The sequence below is a fragment of the Spinacia oleracea genome, chromosome 6 (genome assembly GCF_020520425.1).
Source record: "Spinacia oleracea cultivar Varoflay chromosome 6, BTI_SOV_V1, whole genome shotgun sequence".
Classification (NCBI taxonomy): domain Eukaryota; kingdom Viridiplantae; phylum Streptophyta; class Magnoliopsida; order Caryophyllales; family Amaranthaceae; genus Spinacia; species Spinacia oleracea.
This window is the reverse complement of record NC_079492.1, coordinates 105816434-105831358: the sequence shown is the minus strand read 5'-3', so window position 1 is coordinate 105831358 and position 14925 is coordinate 105816434. Positions and strand designations below refer to the sequence as shown.

The window sequence follows — 14925 nt, the reverse complement described above, 5'->3', positions numbered from 1 at the left end:
AACTGAAATGACCCGAGTCAAAGTCTACCCTACCCAAAGTTATCCGACCCAGAGTTTGACCCGACCAAACCCGTTTAGCACCCGACACGGGATCACGTGGTCCGTTTTTTACCCGAATCGAACTTGACCCGACTCCGACAACAGTTGACCCGAAATTGACCCGACACAAACCCGATTTCAGTGACCCAATTTGACACCTCTAATATTATTATTATTTGTTGATACCTCCTTTGACATACATGGAGTGTGAAGTTGAATCATTCATAGACATCATCGTGAAAGCAATGAAATAATAGCGTTATCTATTCTATGTAGTACTACGTATATAACACAAGTCAATGAACAATATTTGTTATTGACTTATTGCATTCCCCAGCCTATATAAACTCCATCATATTTAATCTTTAGTCTCATTCATAAATCAAAATCTTTACCCTATACTCGATTGATCATATTTCTTAGTCTCGTTCAATTTAATAAATTAATTAGAGTAAAATGGGGTCAAAAACAGTAATGGTGGTGGGGATCCTACTATTGATGTCACTTACAGTTATGCATTCATCAGCTCAACAACCTGCTCCTTGTTGGGCGGGCATTGCACCTTGCTTAGAAACTGCTAAAACTCTAAATTATGCACAGGCCGCGGTAGCACAGTGCTGTCCAGCTATATCAAACGCTAGGGTTGCAGAGACGGCATGCTTCTGTTCCGCCAAGGCTGATATACTTTCACAGCATGCTCAAGTGTTTTTCAATCAAATTTTGACATTGTGCAACATTCCTGGCACTTTGGAAACAATATGCCCTACCCCTGGTACGTAAATACATTTAATTTATACGTAGTACTCTTATGAGATTGATTAGTATACATAATAAATATTTTGTCAAATATTCCCTCCGTTTCAAAATTATAGTCCTGTTTTTTAAATTAGGCGTCCCAAAATTATAGTCTTGTTTCTAATTTTGGTTATTAAGGTCATCACTTTCTCATGTATTATATTAATTAAAAATGCATTTAAAACCTCATCAAAGTATTATATTTCACTTTCCTATGTACTATATTCTCTTTCACATGTACTTTATTTCACTTTTCTATGCAACTCAATCATTATTTGTATTTTATTCCACTTTTCCATGCATGTACTGTATTTACTACAAGAAATTCTACTATTAATGACGGAAAATCCCGTCGCTAATTAGCGATGGGATTTTCCGTCGCGAACCCGTCATAAAAGGGGGTCTTTGTTAATGCAGAATCCCGTGACGGTTGTTCCCGTCTTTGTTAGGTTATTATCCCCGTCACAAAGGCCTTTTACGACGGGATTTTTACCAGTCGTTATTAAAATTTCATAAAAGATACCCAAACTTCGGCTTTCACTTGCTTAGTGTAACCGAACCTGTAAAAATATCTATCGTTCTTTTACTAACGGGTTAAGTTGATTAAATGAAAAATAATTAATTTATCTACTTCTAGAAAAATATCATTTCAAACAAAAGGTATAGAATCTCATATCCTAAGATTAACAATTATGCCTTGGATCAGCTCAACAACCAGCTCCTTGTTGGGCGAAAATTACACCTTGCTTGGAAACTGCTAAAACTCTAAACTTTGCAACGGCCGCCGTACAACAGTGTTGTCCAGCAATATCAACCGCTATGATCAACGAGACGGCGTGCTTCTGTTCCGCCAAGGCGGATATAGTTTCACAGCAAGCTATACTTCCTTTTAATGGGATTTTGACAACGTGCTTGATTAATGGTACTTTAGACGACTTATGCCCTGGTATGTATATACTTTTTCCTATCTCTTTTTGTTTATCCCACTCATACTCCCTCTGTCCTAAAATTATAGTAATGTTTTTCAAATCGGGCGTCCCATAATTATAATCATATTTTCTTATTTGAACACAAAAAATTTCCCATGTTATCCTTGTTTGGGATCACAAAATAAAATTAAAATGTACTTTATTCTTTGGACAAATTGTTTTTTACCACCTACAAAAATCGAAAAATTGTTTTTTACCACCTAAAAATTTAAAACTTGTACTTTACCACCTAAAAAAAATTAGGCAAATTTGTTAAAAAGGACCTTTTATAACCCAAATTTTGCGAGAAAGGACCTTATATAATTTTTTTTGTGAAATAACACCTTAATATAATATTTTTTTGCGAGAAAGGACCTTATATAATTTTTTTTTGTGAAATCACACATTAATGTAATTTTTTTTTGCGAAAGACAACCAAAAGGAAATTTCTGGCATTGACTGAGCTTTTCCGGCCATTGACTTGCACATGAGAAGCACGTGTGGCTTTATTTTGCTAATCACACCCAATTTTCCTCCAAAATTCTAAGCTTTAAAACCTAAAGTTGAAAAAAAAAACCAAAATAAAATCAAGTTTGAAAATTCAAGAGTCGGGAAAATCAGTGTCTTTAGCCAACGTAAGCCACATGTGCTGCTCACGTGCAAGTTAATGGCCGGAAAAGCTCAGTTAATGCCGGAAACTTCCCTTAGGTCCTTTCTCGCAAAAAATATTACTTTAAGGTGTGTTTTCACAAAAAAAATTATATAAGGTCCTTTCTCGCAAAATTTGAGTTATAAAAGGTTTTTTTTACCATGTGAAAGCGAAAAATTAGATAAATCCTTTATGTATATGGCTATCTAATTGAACTTCCCTCAAATTTTTTACACTCTCTATATGATTTTCTTTAACTCTTTCACCCTTCTTACTTTACTTTCGTTAAATTTTGTCAATTTTGTGAATTAATGGTGGTGAAAAATTATGCAAATTCATGAAACACAAGGAAGTTGAGGAAGTAAAGAGAGTTAAATACATGAAATCGTGGAAGAATAGAACATATAAGAAATATTACCGTTATTGTCGCCCCCTACATAACATTTTCATACATTTTACCATTTTTCAGGTGGTAAAAAACAAGTTTTAAATTTTTTTTAGTTGGTAAAATACAAGTTTTAGTTTTTTTAGGTGGTAAAATATAATTTTTTGATTTTTTAGGTGGTAAAAAGTAATTTATCCTTATTCTTTTTAACATGTACTGTTTTCTCTTTATCATGTACTTTATTCCTTTTTACATGAACTATACTTTACTTTTTCATTATCAATGTACTCCCACACATTACATTCCACTTTTCATAAAATCCGTGTTTTTAGTCAAACATGACTATAATTTTGGGACGGATGGGGAGTATATATAACAATGCTCTTATTAGATTTATTTACTACTCCGTATAAATTATATTGAGATCGAGACCATATTTAAACATAGGTAAGAAGTTAGTGTTTTTATCAAATTAATTGCAAAATTGTTTCCGCAGATACTCCTCCGTCAAATCCGAGCACAACTCCACCAACCCCCAACGCAACTCCATCAACCCCAGGTGCTATTCCATAAACCGCCAGTGGAACATCATCTACGCCAACTGCAACTTGATTGTGTATCGTTGTGGCGGAGATGATAGATGTTCTTCTTCATTCATTGAAATTTTCCTTTGAATTTGTTTGCTTTTGACCTTTTGTAATAATGGATGCTAAGTGAAGCCACGTTTTGCTTTTTGTTTTTTTTTTTTTTTATGTTATAATAACATTGTGTTGTATGCTCGTGTTTGTACTGTCGATATAAATAAGTCAACGGAAAATTTGGCCTCTCACTTTATACTTCACCTCTCACGTTCAACTCTTTTTATGTATAACTAAACTAGATTCTATTAAATTGTTAAGCAAAAATAACACTCTTTTTAATTAATTACGAAACGAATTTAATTTTCGAGTCGAAAAATTTAATAAATCGCAATTAATTTTAAAGGTTTGGGTTTTTAAATAAAAGTCCAACTCGTTTTATTAAAAGAGCTCAATCAAAAGAATTTAATTCTAAACTCTAGGCTAGCCCAATCATTTAATTGCTAAGCCCAATATCAAATTCCTAAGCCTAACCCACTAGGGATTTGAGAGCCTATAAATAGGACTCTCCTCATTAAATGATCCCCTTATTTTTCATTAAAGCTTTCCCTCTTTTCTTGCCCCACACTCTTCCTTTCTCTCTCCTCTCGTTGTGCCGGCTCACCCCACCCGCACAGCACGGGCACTCGTCGTGCCTCGCGTGTTGTTGTGTCGTGCCTTGTGCCCCCACACTTCGTCGCCCATTGCTGCCCCACACTCGCCCTCTCCCTCTTGCTCCCTCGCGCAGCGCCAGCACGCCCCTGCGCTGCTGATGTGCTATTGATGTGCTGTGTGCGCTGCTCTCGCCCAGCCACACGCACTCCCTCGCCCCTCTTGCTCGCGCCAGCCCGCACCCTCGTCCCTCTTGCTCGCGCACAGCTGTTGCCCTGCTGCTGCCTCTCGTCTGTCCGCGCGCGCACACACACGAGTGGTGTGTGTGTGTGTGTTCTTGTTCGTTCACTCAATTCTTTCGCCCAATCACAATTAATTCGTGGTTGTTCCGTGCTATAGGACGGATTGGTATAATTCTATTTTCCCTTATCTATTTTATTTCAATTCCGTATTTTAAATTATATTATTATTATTGTTTTGAATAATTAAAATGCTGGGAATCGGTTGTGACCACCGTATTGTGATGATTTACATGTTTTAATTCTTGAGGCGTATTTTAATTATTAAAGTATGAATTTTCAGATTTTTTTTATTTAATAAAGGCTTGATTTTTATGGTGTTACATTGATCTTATTGAGAAATTCAAGTTAGGGTTTTAACCTAGACCTAAAGGGTCAATTGATTAGCATAATTAGGTGATTGATTTAATTATGATAATCAATTATATTTTAAGATTTATAAAAAGGTTTAAAGTGTCGATTTTTATTGATTTTAAGGGTGGAAAAAGTATGTTTTCATACTAGGGATTAGTTTTGCAAATTGAGACGAATAATTTATTAAAGAACGATTAATTTCTAATTATTATCAAGGTTTTATATTTCATAAAGTTGCTGGAAATTTAATGAACATGGAAATAATTAAGGTTTCATTATTTTGATGATAGTAGGTGATTTCTAAGCGAGTGATCGTTTTTGCAAAGTGGCCCCTACGCTTAGATATTCAAGGTACGTACAAGTCTAGGGCGACCACATTATTTGTCAAGGGACATTACATGATTGGTATTGATGTGAATTATATTATGTGAACTTGGTGAGTTCATATTTGATTTGGTGAACGATCATGTGGATTATTATTATTGGAATTAATTATTTGTTGATTGAACAAGCATGTTGGGACTATTGTGAGTATGGATTTCATTGTCAATCATGTTGTTCAATATTTATGCATGTATGGTTTGTTTCACATGCAAGGGATGAATTATTTATTGTTATGCTATTGTACGGGATGTCTAGCATACTTTTGAGCCAATTATTCGTACCTCGTTGTACTATTTATTTTACCACATGTGAAGGGTTAGCTCACGTAAGCCACCGCACATGTACGGTTCAGTTGGGAATATTTTATATGAAATGAATTAGGATTTGTCGTGCAAGGGCACAACCCTCATGTTAACAGGCATGATGTGGAATCTCACCTTTTGTGAGAAGGAACTTGGTAGTAATTTCACTACGTCTTGATTTATTGATCACAGGTCCTAAAGGATTAAAATGAGATTGTTTTGGTTGTCGTTTATTAAATGTATGTATGTATGTATGTACGTTTGTTGAGTCTCGATTTCGCCTTTAATAAAATATTAATAAACGTAAAGTGCAACCACAACAAGCTCCAAAACTCTTGGAACGTATATACCTTGAGTATGAACAATGGGGGGAGACTTGCCGGAAAACTTGATCTCCTACTAATGATACAAGACGTTGTTTCATTTAAATTATGCGTTGGAATTCCGTCGGAATGGCCCGACACTCGGTATGGTCCGATATTCATTATTTATTATGGTGTTTGGTGGGCTCCCAACACCCTTCCTTTATGAAATATTCTTTTGGCCCGTTCCAAGCTTATTCTAATTAAATTGTGAGTCAAGAGTCGAGTCAAGAGTCGAGTCAAGAGTCGAGTCTTGTATTCATGATTTGTTTGTTAATTATTAAATGGCTTTTGCATGTTGATTAGTACTTTAGCGAGTGATGCATGTTTATAGTTTCATTTCACTCTAGCCTTGTAAGTACTCAGCTTTTGCTGACTACGTGCTTTGTGTCTTTCGGTCATGGCCTTCGCCTTAATGACCCTATGATGATCCATCATTTACACTTGCATTGTTGGGGAGTAGATTAATTTAGCAGGTTGGTAGATCAAAGTACGATCAAAATCATGTAGCTTGGGATGGTTGAGAGAGTTGCATTCTTTTGTGCTTTGAAACTATTTTTAATACTTTAATTATGTTTTGAATTGTTGGATTTTTAATACTTTGGTTTTGGGCCGTTATGGTTCCAACTTGTAGGAGGCTTCAATAATTATTATTTATGTTGGTTTGAAAGTTAGTTAACATTAATTTCCGCTGCGTAATTCTGGTACTAGCCTTAACCGTTATCACGGTGGCGGTAATACTTTAGTAATTGCTTTATTTTAAGTTGGAAAATGGTTTTATAAAAGCAAGGAATTATTAGGGTGTTACATTTCTTAACTAATTGGTTTCGTTGCATAACTAATTAGTGTCGTTGCTTAACTAATTGAATCTCAAACTTAACTAATTAGTTATAGTGGTTAACTTAATTAAATCTAGTGCATAACTAATTGCTTCCAGTGCTTCACTAATTGGTTGCATGGTTTAACTAATATGTTACATTACTTAACTAATTTATTACATTGCTTAACTAATTGGTTCGGAAGCTTATCTTATTAGTTTCGTTTTTAATTAATTGATTCAATTGCTTAACTAATTATTTTCAATGCTTAAAATTTTGTATCTTAACTAAAACTCTGTAATTCATTATCTGAAACTCAAAAATACATAACTAAAACTCAAAAAAATTTAACTAAAACCAAGAAAATCGTAACTTAAACTTGTAAAATCATAACTAAAACTCGGAAAATCATAACTTAAGCCCTAAATGAAAACTCAAAAATACGTAACTAAAACTCAAAAAACCTTAACTAAAACCAAAAAAATCGTGACTAAAACTTAAAAATTCATAACTAAAACATAGAAAGTAAGTCCAGCAATTCCACTAAGAAGACCATTATCTCAGAATTATAACTAAAACTAAAACATAATTATTCTTAACTAAATACAAAAAAAGTGTAACTAAAACATTACAATTCTTAACTAAAACTAAAACGAAACTAAAACAACTAAAACACCATTATATCCGACCAACATCAACAACAGTCACAGTGCTTCCAGCTACGAATCCTCATTCTGCAGCGACTATATCACAACAATCGGCATCACACCGCAACACCAACACTGCACAACCATCAGCCAGGCCGCCACCACCGCAAGTCCAACAACACCAACTCCGGCGTCATGTATCTTTGCTGAAAATTAAAATTAAAAATCTAAATTAGAAAGCCACGATGAACAGGAACAACAACATCAACGAAAAACCCTAGATATTGCGATTCAATTGAAATCGCCAAATTAAGCCCCTTACGGTGTTAAGCAGCAAGCCGTCGACGAAGCCGTCACGGAAAACGGCAGAGCTTCGACGTTGACGGCGACAACACGGTTCTTCTCCTTCCTTCGATCCACCGATATGAATAACAAATCAACCCGATCTTGAAAATTCCTAAAAGAATTGAAGAAGAATGGAAGATAGAGATGGAATATTTACCAAATGAGACAACGATGAGGAGGTGGAGAAAGGCGGCAGCGAGGTGCGGACGGCGTCGACGATGAACCAATTGCGTGCACCGTTGCTCCTCCGTGGCGTCGAAAAGGAAGAGAATCACCATTGCTCCTCCTTCATCTCGCGCTACTCGGTGGAACGGGAAGGAGCTCCGCCGCCGCCTTCGCCACCTCCGCCATCAATTTTGATGAGAAGGTGACGACGTTGAAGGAGAGAGAGACAAAGAGCTTTGGAGGAGAGAGAAAGGAATTAGGGTTTTCAAATGAAAATGGGAAGAAAATGTGTATTTATATTTTGATTAAAAAAAAGGTTGATGAGTCACGCCACATCAGATGTTACGTGGCATATTGGCTGCCATCAAGGCGGTCTTTTTCGTAAGACCGCCTTATACAAAAGTTTGTAATGACACTATTCACACAAGCTACTTTGACTTCACTTTGTGATTTATATTTAAGAAAAAACATAGCCATATGGGGTCTTATAATTTTTCTTATCCATAATTGAAGACATTAACGTTTGAAATCATGCATTGGCAAACGTGGCTAAATAATTGTGTCATTCAAAAAAGAACTGAGTATTTATATTAGATTAGATTAGTATTTGATTTTTGATTGAATTTTATTTTAAATTTATTTTTTAATTATTAGAATGTTTGATTTTAGATGAAGTGTATATGTGTAATATTAATAATTAATTAATAAAAATATATATGTGCCACCTAATTATTTATATACATGGCACTCGACTTTTTTATTTTAAAAATAATTTCAAAATCTTATTTTTCATTGGCCGAAACCATTAGATTTCCTACGTGGCGCCCTAATATTGGATTAATGTTTGATTTTGAATTGAATTTTATTTTACATTAGTTTTTGATTTTGGATGAATTTTATTTTAGATTTATTTTTTAATTATTAGAGTGTTTTATTGTGGATGGAGTTGTATATATTAATAATTAATTAATTAAAATATCTATGTGGCACCTAATTAATTATCCACGCGTCACTAGATTTATTTGATTCAAAAATAATTAGAAATCTTATTTTTATTGGCCGAAACCATTCGATTTCCTACGTGGCGCTCTATATTTCAGCAAATATGCCTACACGACACTCTATTTTTTTAATTCAAAAATAATTTTGAAATCTTATTTTTCATTTGCCGAAGCCATTAGATTTCCTATGTTGGGCTCTATGGATTAATGTTTGATTTTGGATTGAATTTTATTTTAGATTAGTGTTTGATTTTGGATGAATTTTATTTTAGATTTATTTTTTAATTATTAGAGTGTTTTATTGTGGATGGAGTCGTATATATTAATAATTAATTAATTAAAATATTTACGTGGCACCTAATTAACTATTTACGTGGCACTCGATTTTTTTAATTCAAAATTAAATTAGAAATCTTTTTTTCATTGGTCGAACCCATTCGATTTCCTACGTGGCGCTCTAATATTTAAGCAAATATGCCTCCTTTATATGTATGTGTGTATATATTAGCTTAGGTTTCGTGCATGCACGAATATTCAAAAATTAATATTTGACCATCTTTTATAAAATACTTAACTGTAATATTTATCCCTTACAGCTAATGCGTAATTAATAAATCTTGAACATACTCATTCAATCGTCTAATATAAAACTTTCTCCTTACTATGTATTTATATATATTTTATTTGTTTAATATGATAATTTGACCAAATATTCGATATGCTTAATATGTTAATTCACCAAAATGTTTATTAAATGTATTTTCTATTATTGATATGAAATTTGACTAAAATATTACCAAAATCTTCTAATACTGATACATTATATAACACCGCATTTTTCATACATAAACGGTTTATACAAATGGAGAGAATTATATATATATATATATATATATATATATATATATATATATATATATATATATATGGATTGACGTTACTAGTTAGATGTACACGTGGTATGTAAACGGAAAAAAGGTAACGAAGTGGCACGCGCGTAAGATGTACTTCCTCCATTTTTTAATAATTGCACCATCTTGGTTTTATCACTATTCACATATTCTTATATAGTTAATTTTTGTGATTTATATGTAAGGAAAAATATATTCATGTGGGATCTTGTTAGATTCGTCTCGAAATATACTTTCGAATGATCAAATTTTTATAATTTTTTAAAAGGTATAATGAGAGATATTAGTGATTAAAATAGTGCATTGGCAAGCGTGAAATCCCAGATGGTGCAATTAAAAAAAATGGAGGAAGTATATGGTAAAGTCAATCCCGGAATTTTGACTCAACCTTATAATTCGGAAAAAGCTATTATCTTACAACATGATTTTTTTATAAGGTAGTTAATTACAACATTTTTTTTATAAGGTAATTTTTCGCAAAACACAATTTAAGATAGTTATTGACAAATTTGCCACTTTTATAAGGTAGTTAATTACAACATTTTTTTATAAGACACTTTTACAAAAACTCAATTTTATAAGATAGATTTTGACAATTTTGTCTTTTTTATTGATAGCATATATATTATTCATTATTTCGTCAAACACATACTTGCACTTAGGCAAAAAAGAAAAGTAACCGACAAAAGGCCTCATTCTGTGCCTTGAAATTAGAGTTATATTACCTCTGTTTCAAAATGATTTTTACGGTTAATATTTTCACAAATAGTAAGAAAAAATAGAAAAGATGTGTATTAATTAAGGTGGGTAGGTATAATAAAATATGAATAAAGTATGATAGATGGTTAAAAAGATGGGTGGGGGTAAGAAAAAATGAATAAAGTAAGAGAAAGTGAGTGAAAAATTGTAAATGTTGTGAGGCAAGAGGGGCAAGATAGTAAAATTTCATGTCCAAAAAGGGAATAAAGTAAAGTGTAAGTAATATTATGAAACGAACTAAAACATAAAGTGTAAATATTATTTTGAAACGGAGGTCGTAGAGCCTAAGAACCTTTAGGAACAGAGGTAGTATTAAAGTTGCACGAGCACACAAAAGATATACATATCTAAATTATGTCCCTTGTTTTCTCTTTCTAAATTTCTAATCTAGGTCAATAATTACAAATATTAAGGGTGTTTCGGGTATTTATGGTTACCTCGATGGTGACGTGAGCGTCTCGGCCTTGCTCCGAGTCTGGACTCCGGGTCGTGTGCGGTCCTGCAAGATTAACTCCGGGCCCTCGGGGTTTAAACTGAGGCGGAGCCTCCGACGCCCAAGTTAGTGTATAAACAATATATTTGAGAGTATGTATAGGAGAGAGTATGTATGGGAGAGAGTATGTAGGAAGAATGGGTCTTTTGTGACAGTTTTGACCTCCCTTTCTCTTACCTCCAAGGAAGGTATTTATAGTAGTAGTATTTTGGCCCAAATTGTGTAAGTGGGCTTATTTGGGTATATGAGGCTCTTTTATGGTCCAGTCATTATATTGGACTTATGTGGGATGTGGTTACTTGGGCCAAAATGGGTAGATCCATTTTGGCACCCAACAACTTGCCCCCCAGACTCAATTCTATTTTTTAAAAATGGGTTGGGTTTGATTTGAATTTCATGTAAGTAGAACTTCCACATAGAAAGGTCTTCTTCCTAGGTCAGACGTGAGTCTGCCTGTTGGACTTAGACATGTATTTTCCTCCTGGATGAGTGAGAACATGACTTTGCCACTTTGGTTGTGCATCTTCTCATTTCAGTTGGTGGCAATATGTACTTTTGGGGAGTCAGAATTGTCAAACAACTTCATTTCCCAAATTATGGCTCGTTGCTGATGACGTTACCCTGATGACCTTCCACTTCTTGACTGGGTTAAATGGGCTATTGAGCTTGATTGATAGTTGAAACTTGAACCTTTAGTGTAAGAATTGATAGAAATTTGAGGACGCACGCGGAAGTTTGGATGGACCTCAATTATATAACAAAATTGTATTGATAAAATTGTACAACAATATTTGCGAGAGCTCATGTCTCTCACCTATCTCTTTGGTAGAACCCTTGTTTCTACTAGGGATGGCAGTGGATAATGGACCCGACCCGGATCCGTGGATCCAGATCCGTTTTCAGCGGATCTGGATCCTCAAATTTTGGACCCGGCGGATCCGGGTAGGATTTGGATCCTTGGCTTTACAAACGGATCTGGATCGGGTCCTAAGTCATTACCCGGATCCGGATCCGTTTACCCGTTTTTATAAAAAAAAATTAAAATATAAAAATAAAGAGTAAAAATTATAGCATTATTGAAGTTTGTTGAACTTTTAATATTATTTATGTTAGATTTGTTAAATTTGATTTTAGTGAATGCTTGTATGGACAAATAGCGTTGTTATTGAAATTTTATTTAACTATGGTTTAAGGTTAAAAGGAAAATTAGGGTCTTTGATGGAAAAATAAGTTAGGATCCGTTTTGAATCCGTTTTGGACCAGGATCCGTAGGATCCGTCGGATATGGATATGGATCCTCACTTTCATTGCCCAACGGATCCGGGTAGGATCTGGATCATTGTCTAAAAAACGGATCTGGATCCTAGAGGATCCGGTCCAGATCCTACCCACTGCCATCCATAGTTTCTACCCTTCACTCATATTTTTTGTGTGGGAGCTCTCTTGATGGGCTCACTTTGATTAGCTCACACTAAACTTATGCACATACAACCTATTTATAGTTGTACATAATTCTCTAGAATATTCTAACTCTAGATTTTTCTAAACACTTATCTATATTTTTTTAGGTAAATTCTAGATATTATTTTATCTAGATTTTTCCACACTTTACTACTAGATTTTTGTGGGGTACATTCTAGATTTAGATTTTTCTAGATTAACATTTTAACACTCCCCCTTAATCTTGAAAAATCTTGTACTCCAAAATATTTCATCTTTCGAAAATCTCGTTGATGCACTTGTCACCAACCACCAATCGTCATAAACACTTGAGTTCTAATCATGTTGGCACCCGTGTTACCAACCTACATCTTCTTGATACCTTTTATTAATCTTGATTATTATTCGTTGGTATCCATGTTACCAACTATTCCACCAGTGCACATGTCACCAGTCATCTCCTGAAATTTTTCTTCAAATTTTATTTTGTTATTGGTGCTCATGTCACCAATCATCCCGCTAATGCTCTTTTCATTAGCAAACTTCAAAATTTTCTTCAAAATATTTTCTTCTACATTTTCTCCATTAATATTTGTTTCTCCAATTTTTTCTTTTGTTGTGGTGCTCATGTCACCACCCATCACTGCTAATGCCCTTGTCATTAGCATCCTTCAAATAATTTCTTCTTCAAAAAAAACATATTTTCTTCTTCAATCTTTTTTTCATCCTTCCTCATTTTATCATCAACTTTTATTTTCTCCATTTTCCTCCATAAATTTCTTCTTTTAGTTTAATTTTCCCAACTTTATTATTTTCTTTATGAAAATTTAGATTTAGCACGTACCTCTTTCTTCAAATCTCGTAACCCTTCATGTCTTGGGTCTCCGATCTTCAATTTTGTCGTAATCACTTTTCCGGCTCTGATACCATGATAGAAATTTGAGGACGCACGCGGAAGTTTGGATGGACCTCAATTATATAACAAAATTGTATTGATAAAATTGTACAACAATATTTGCGAGAGCTCATGTCTCTCACCTATCTCTTTGGTAGAAACCTTGTTTCTACCCTTCACTCATATTTTTTGTGTGGGAGCTCTCTTGATGGGCTCACTTTGATTAGCTCACACTAAACTTATGCACATACAACCTATTTATAGTTGTACATAATTCTCTAGAATTTTCTAACTCTAGATTTTTCTAAACACTTATCTAGATATTTCTTAGGTAAATTCTAGATATTATTTTATCTAGATTTTTCCACACACTTTACTACTAGATTTTTGTGGGGTACATTCTAGATTTAGATTTTTCTAGATTAACATTTTAACAAGAATGCTATAGTATTTTGTTGTTGGTGGGTATTGACCATAACCAGATGTTGATCCTGCTGTTTGAGCATAACATGCTCTTGTTGTTGCCCGCCTGCTGAGGGTAACCTGCAAGTCTGCAACAGCAGGTTGGGGTTGATTATAGCCAACATTTGCTACGGGTACAGAACAATAAGGTGCTTGAGGATATTGCTGCTGTTGGGGCGTGGTGTGGTAAGGTTGAGCTGCAGAAACAGGAGCTTGATAAGGTGTATCTGCGGCAGTCTGACTTGCTGCTGGAGCAGCATAACACTGAGGAGGGGTCCCTGTGATGGCATGCCATAGGGCATAGGACGGTTGCCTATTGTACTTCTGTTGGGGTGCATAGGCTTGGCCAGCATAAGGCTGCTGCAGCATCGGAGCCTGCGTATCATATTTCGGCTCCCCATACCCATTACCATAACTTTGAGCAAGTGGTGCAGATTGCAAGTAAGGAGTTGATCAGACACCTTGGTTTGGATGTCGAGTCTGATATTAGATTCGGATAGGTCTGCTTTTAGCATCAGATTATCTGCCAATAATTTCGTGTCTGACAACCTCTTATGCATGTATTGCATAAATGAGACAAATTTAATTTTCTTTCCTATAGTTGATGGTCTGCATCTTCGGCTAGGATTTTCTTGGATCTGACCTCTTGGATGGAGGAACTCTTCTCTTGAGAGCCCGACTTCTTCTGGGTCTGACCTCATGGGTCACACTTTTTTGGTATGACTTGTCTCTGTAACTACAACTTGAGTCTGAAACACATAATTTCTTTAAATTGTATGCTGCTTGAGATTACCAAATTCAATTGTAGTAGACTTTTGCCTTTTGATGTCACTTTAAGCTCTTTGATATCTGTCTCGGCTTCAACACAATGACTTTTTTGATATGTTGTCATCTTTTCATGTACTTGAGATGCTCTATCATAAAAGATAATTTGAAATTAATATTAGTTCATTTTTCTATTAAGAAAATTGGCTTATCACTTCAATAGTGCAAGACTCATAAACGAAACGAAATAAAATAAGATATTAATCTTAGCTTATAAATAATAAAATCGATTTTTTATTTACATAAGAAATACTACTCGTTCATACTTTATATCTCATTGCCCCCCACTCATGAGTTGAGTTTAGGTCGGCTCGTGAGTAGTATTGATTGAAGAGCTTTTGTTATTAAGCTACTTTATGCCAGCATCTAATGAAATTATTTTTGTTTTTTGAAGAAGT

At 34.4% G+C, this 14925-nt stretch overlaps 1 protein-coding gene and 1 long non-coding RNA gene across 2 annotated transcripts; one reads left to right on the top strand and one right to left on the bottom strand.

Annotated features, from left to right (window-relative positions):
* Positions 1 to 410: 410 nt before the first annotated feature.
* Positions 411 to 3672, top strand: LOC110802543 (uncharacterized). Its single transcript, XM_022007971.2, has 3 exons — positions 411 to 811; positions 1541 to 1780; positions 3333 to 3672. Exons 1-3 carry the CDS (start codon positions 496 to 498, stop codon positions 3407 to 3409), a joined length of 633 nt encoding a protein of 210 aa, XP_021863663.1. The 5' UTR covers positions 411 to 495; the 3' UTR covers positions 3410 to 3672.
* Positions 3673 to 7077: 3405 nt separating this feature from the next.
* Positions 7078 to 8173, bottom strand: LOC130464437 (uncharacterized). The gene is made up of 3 exons (XR_008924852.1): positions 7734 to 8173; positions 7554 to 7640; positions 7078 to 7437 (listed from the first exon to the last, which is right to left on the bottom strand). It is a non-coding gene; the product is annotated as an uncharacterized lncRNA (long non-coding RNA).
* Positions 8174 to 14925: the final 6752 nt, after the last annotated feature.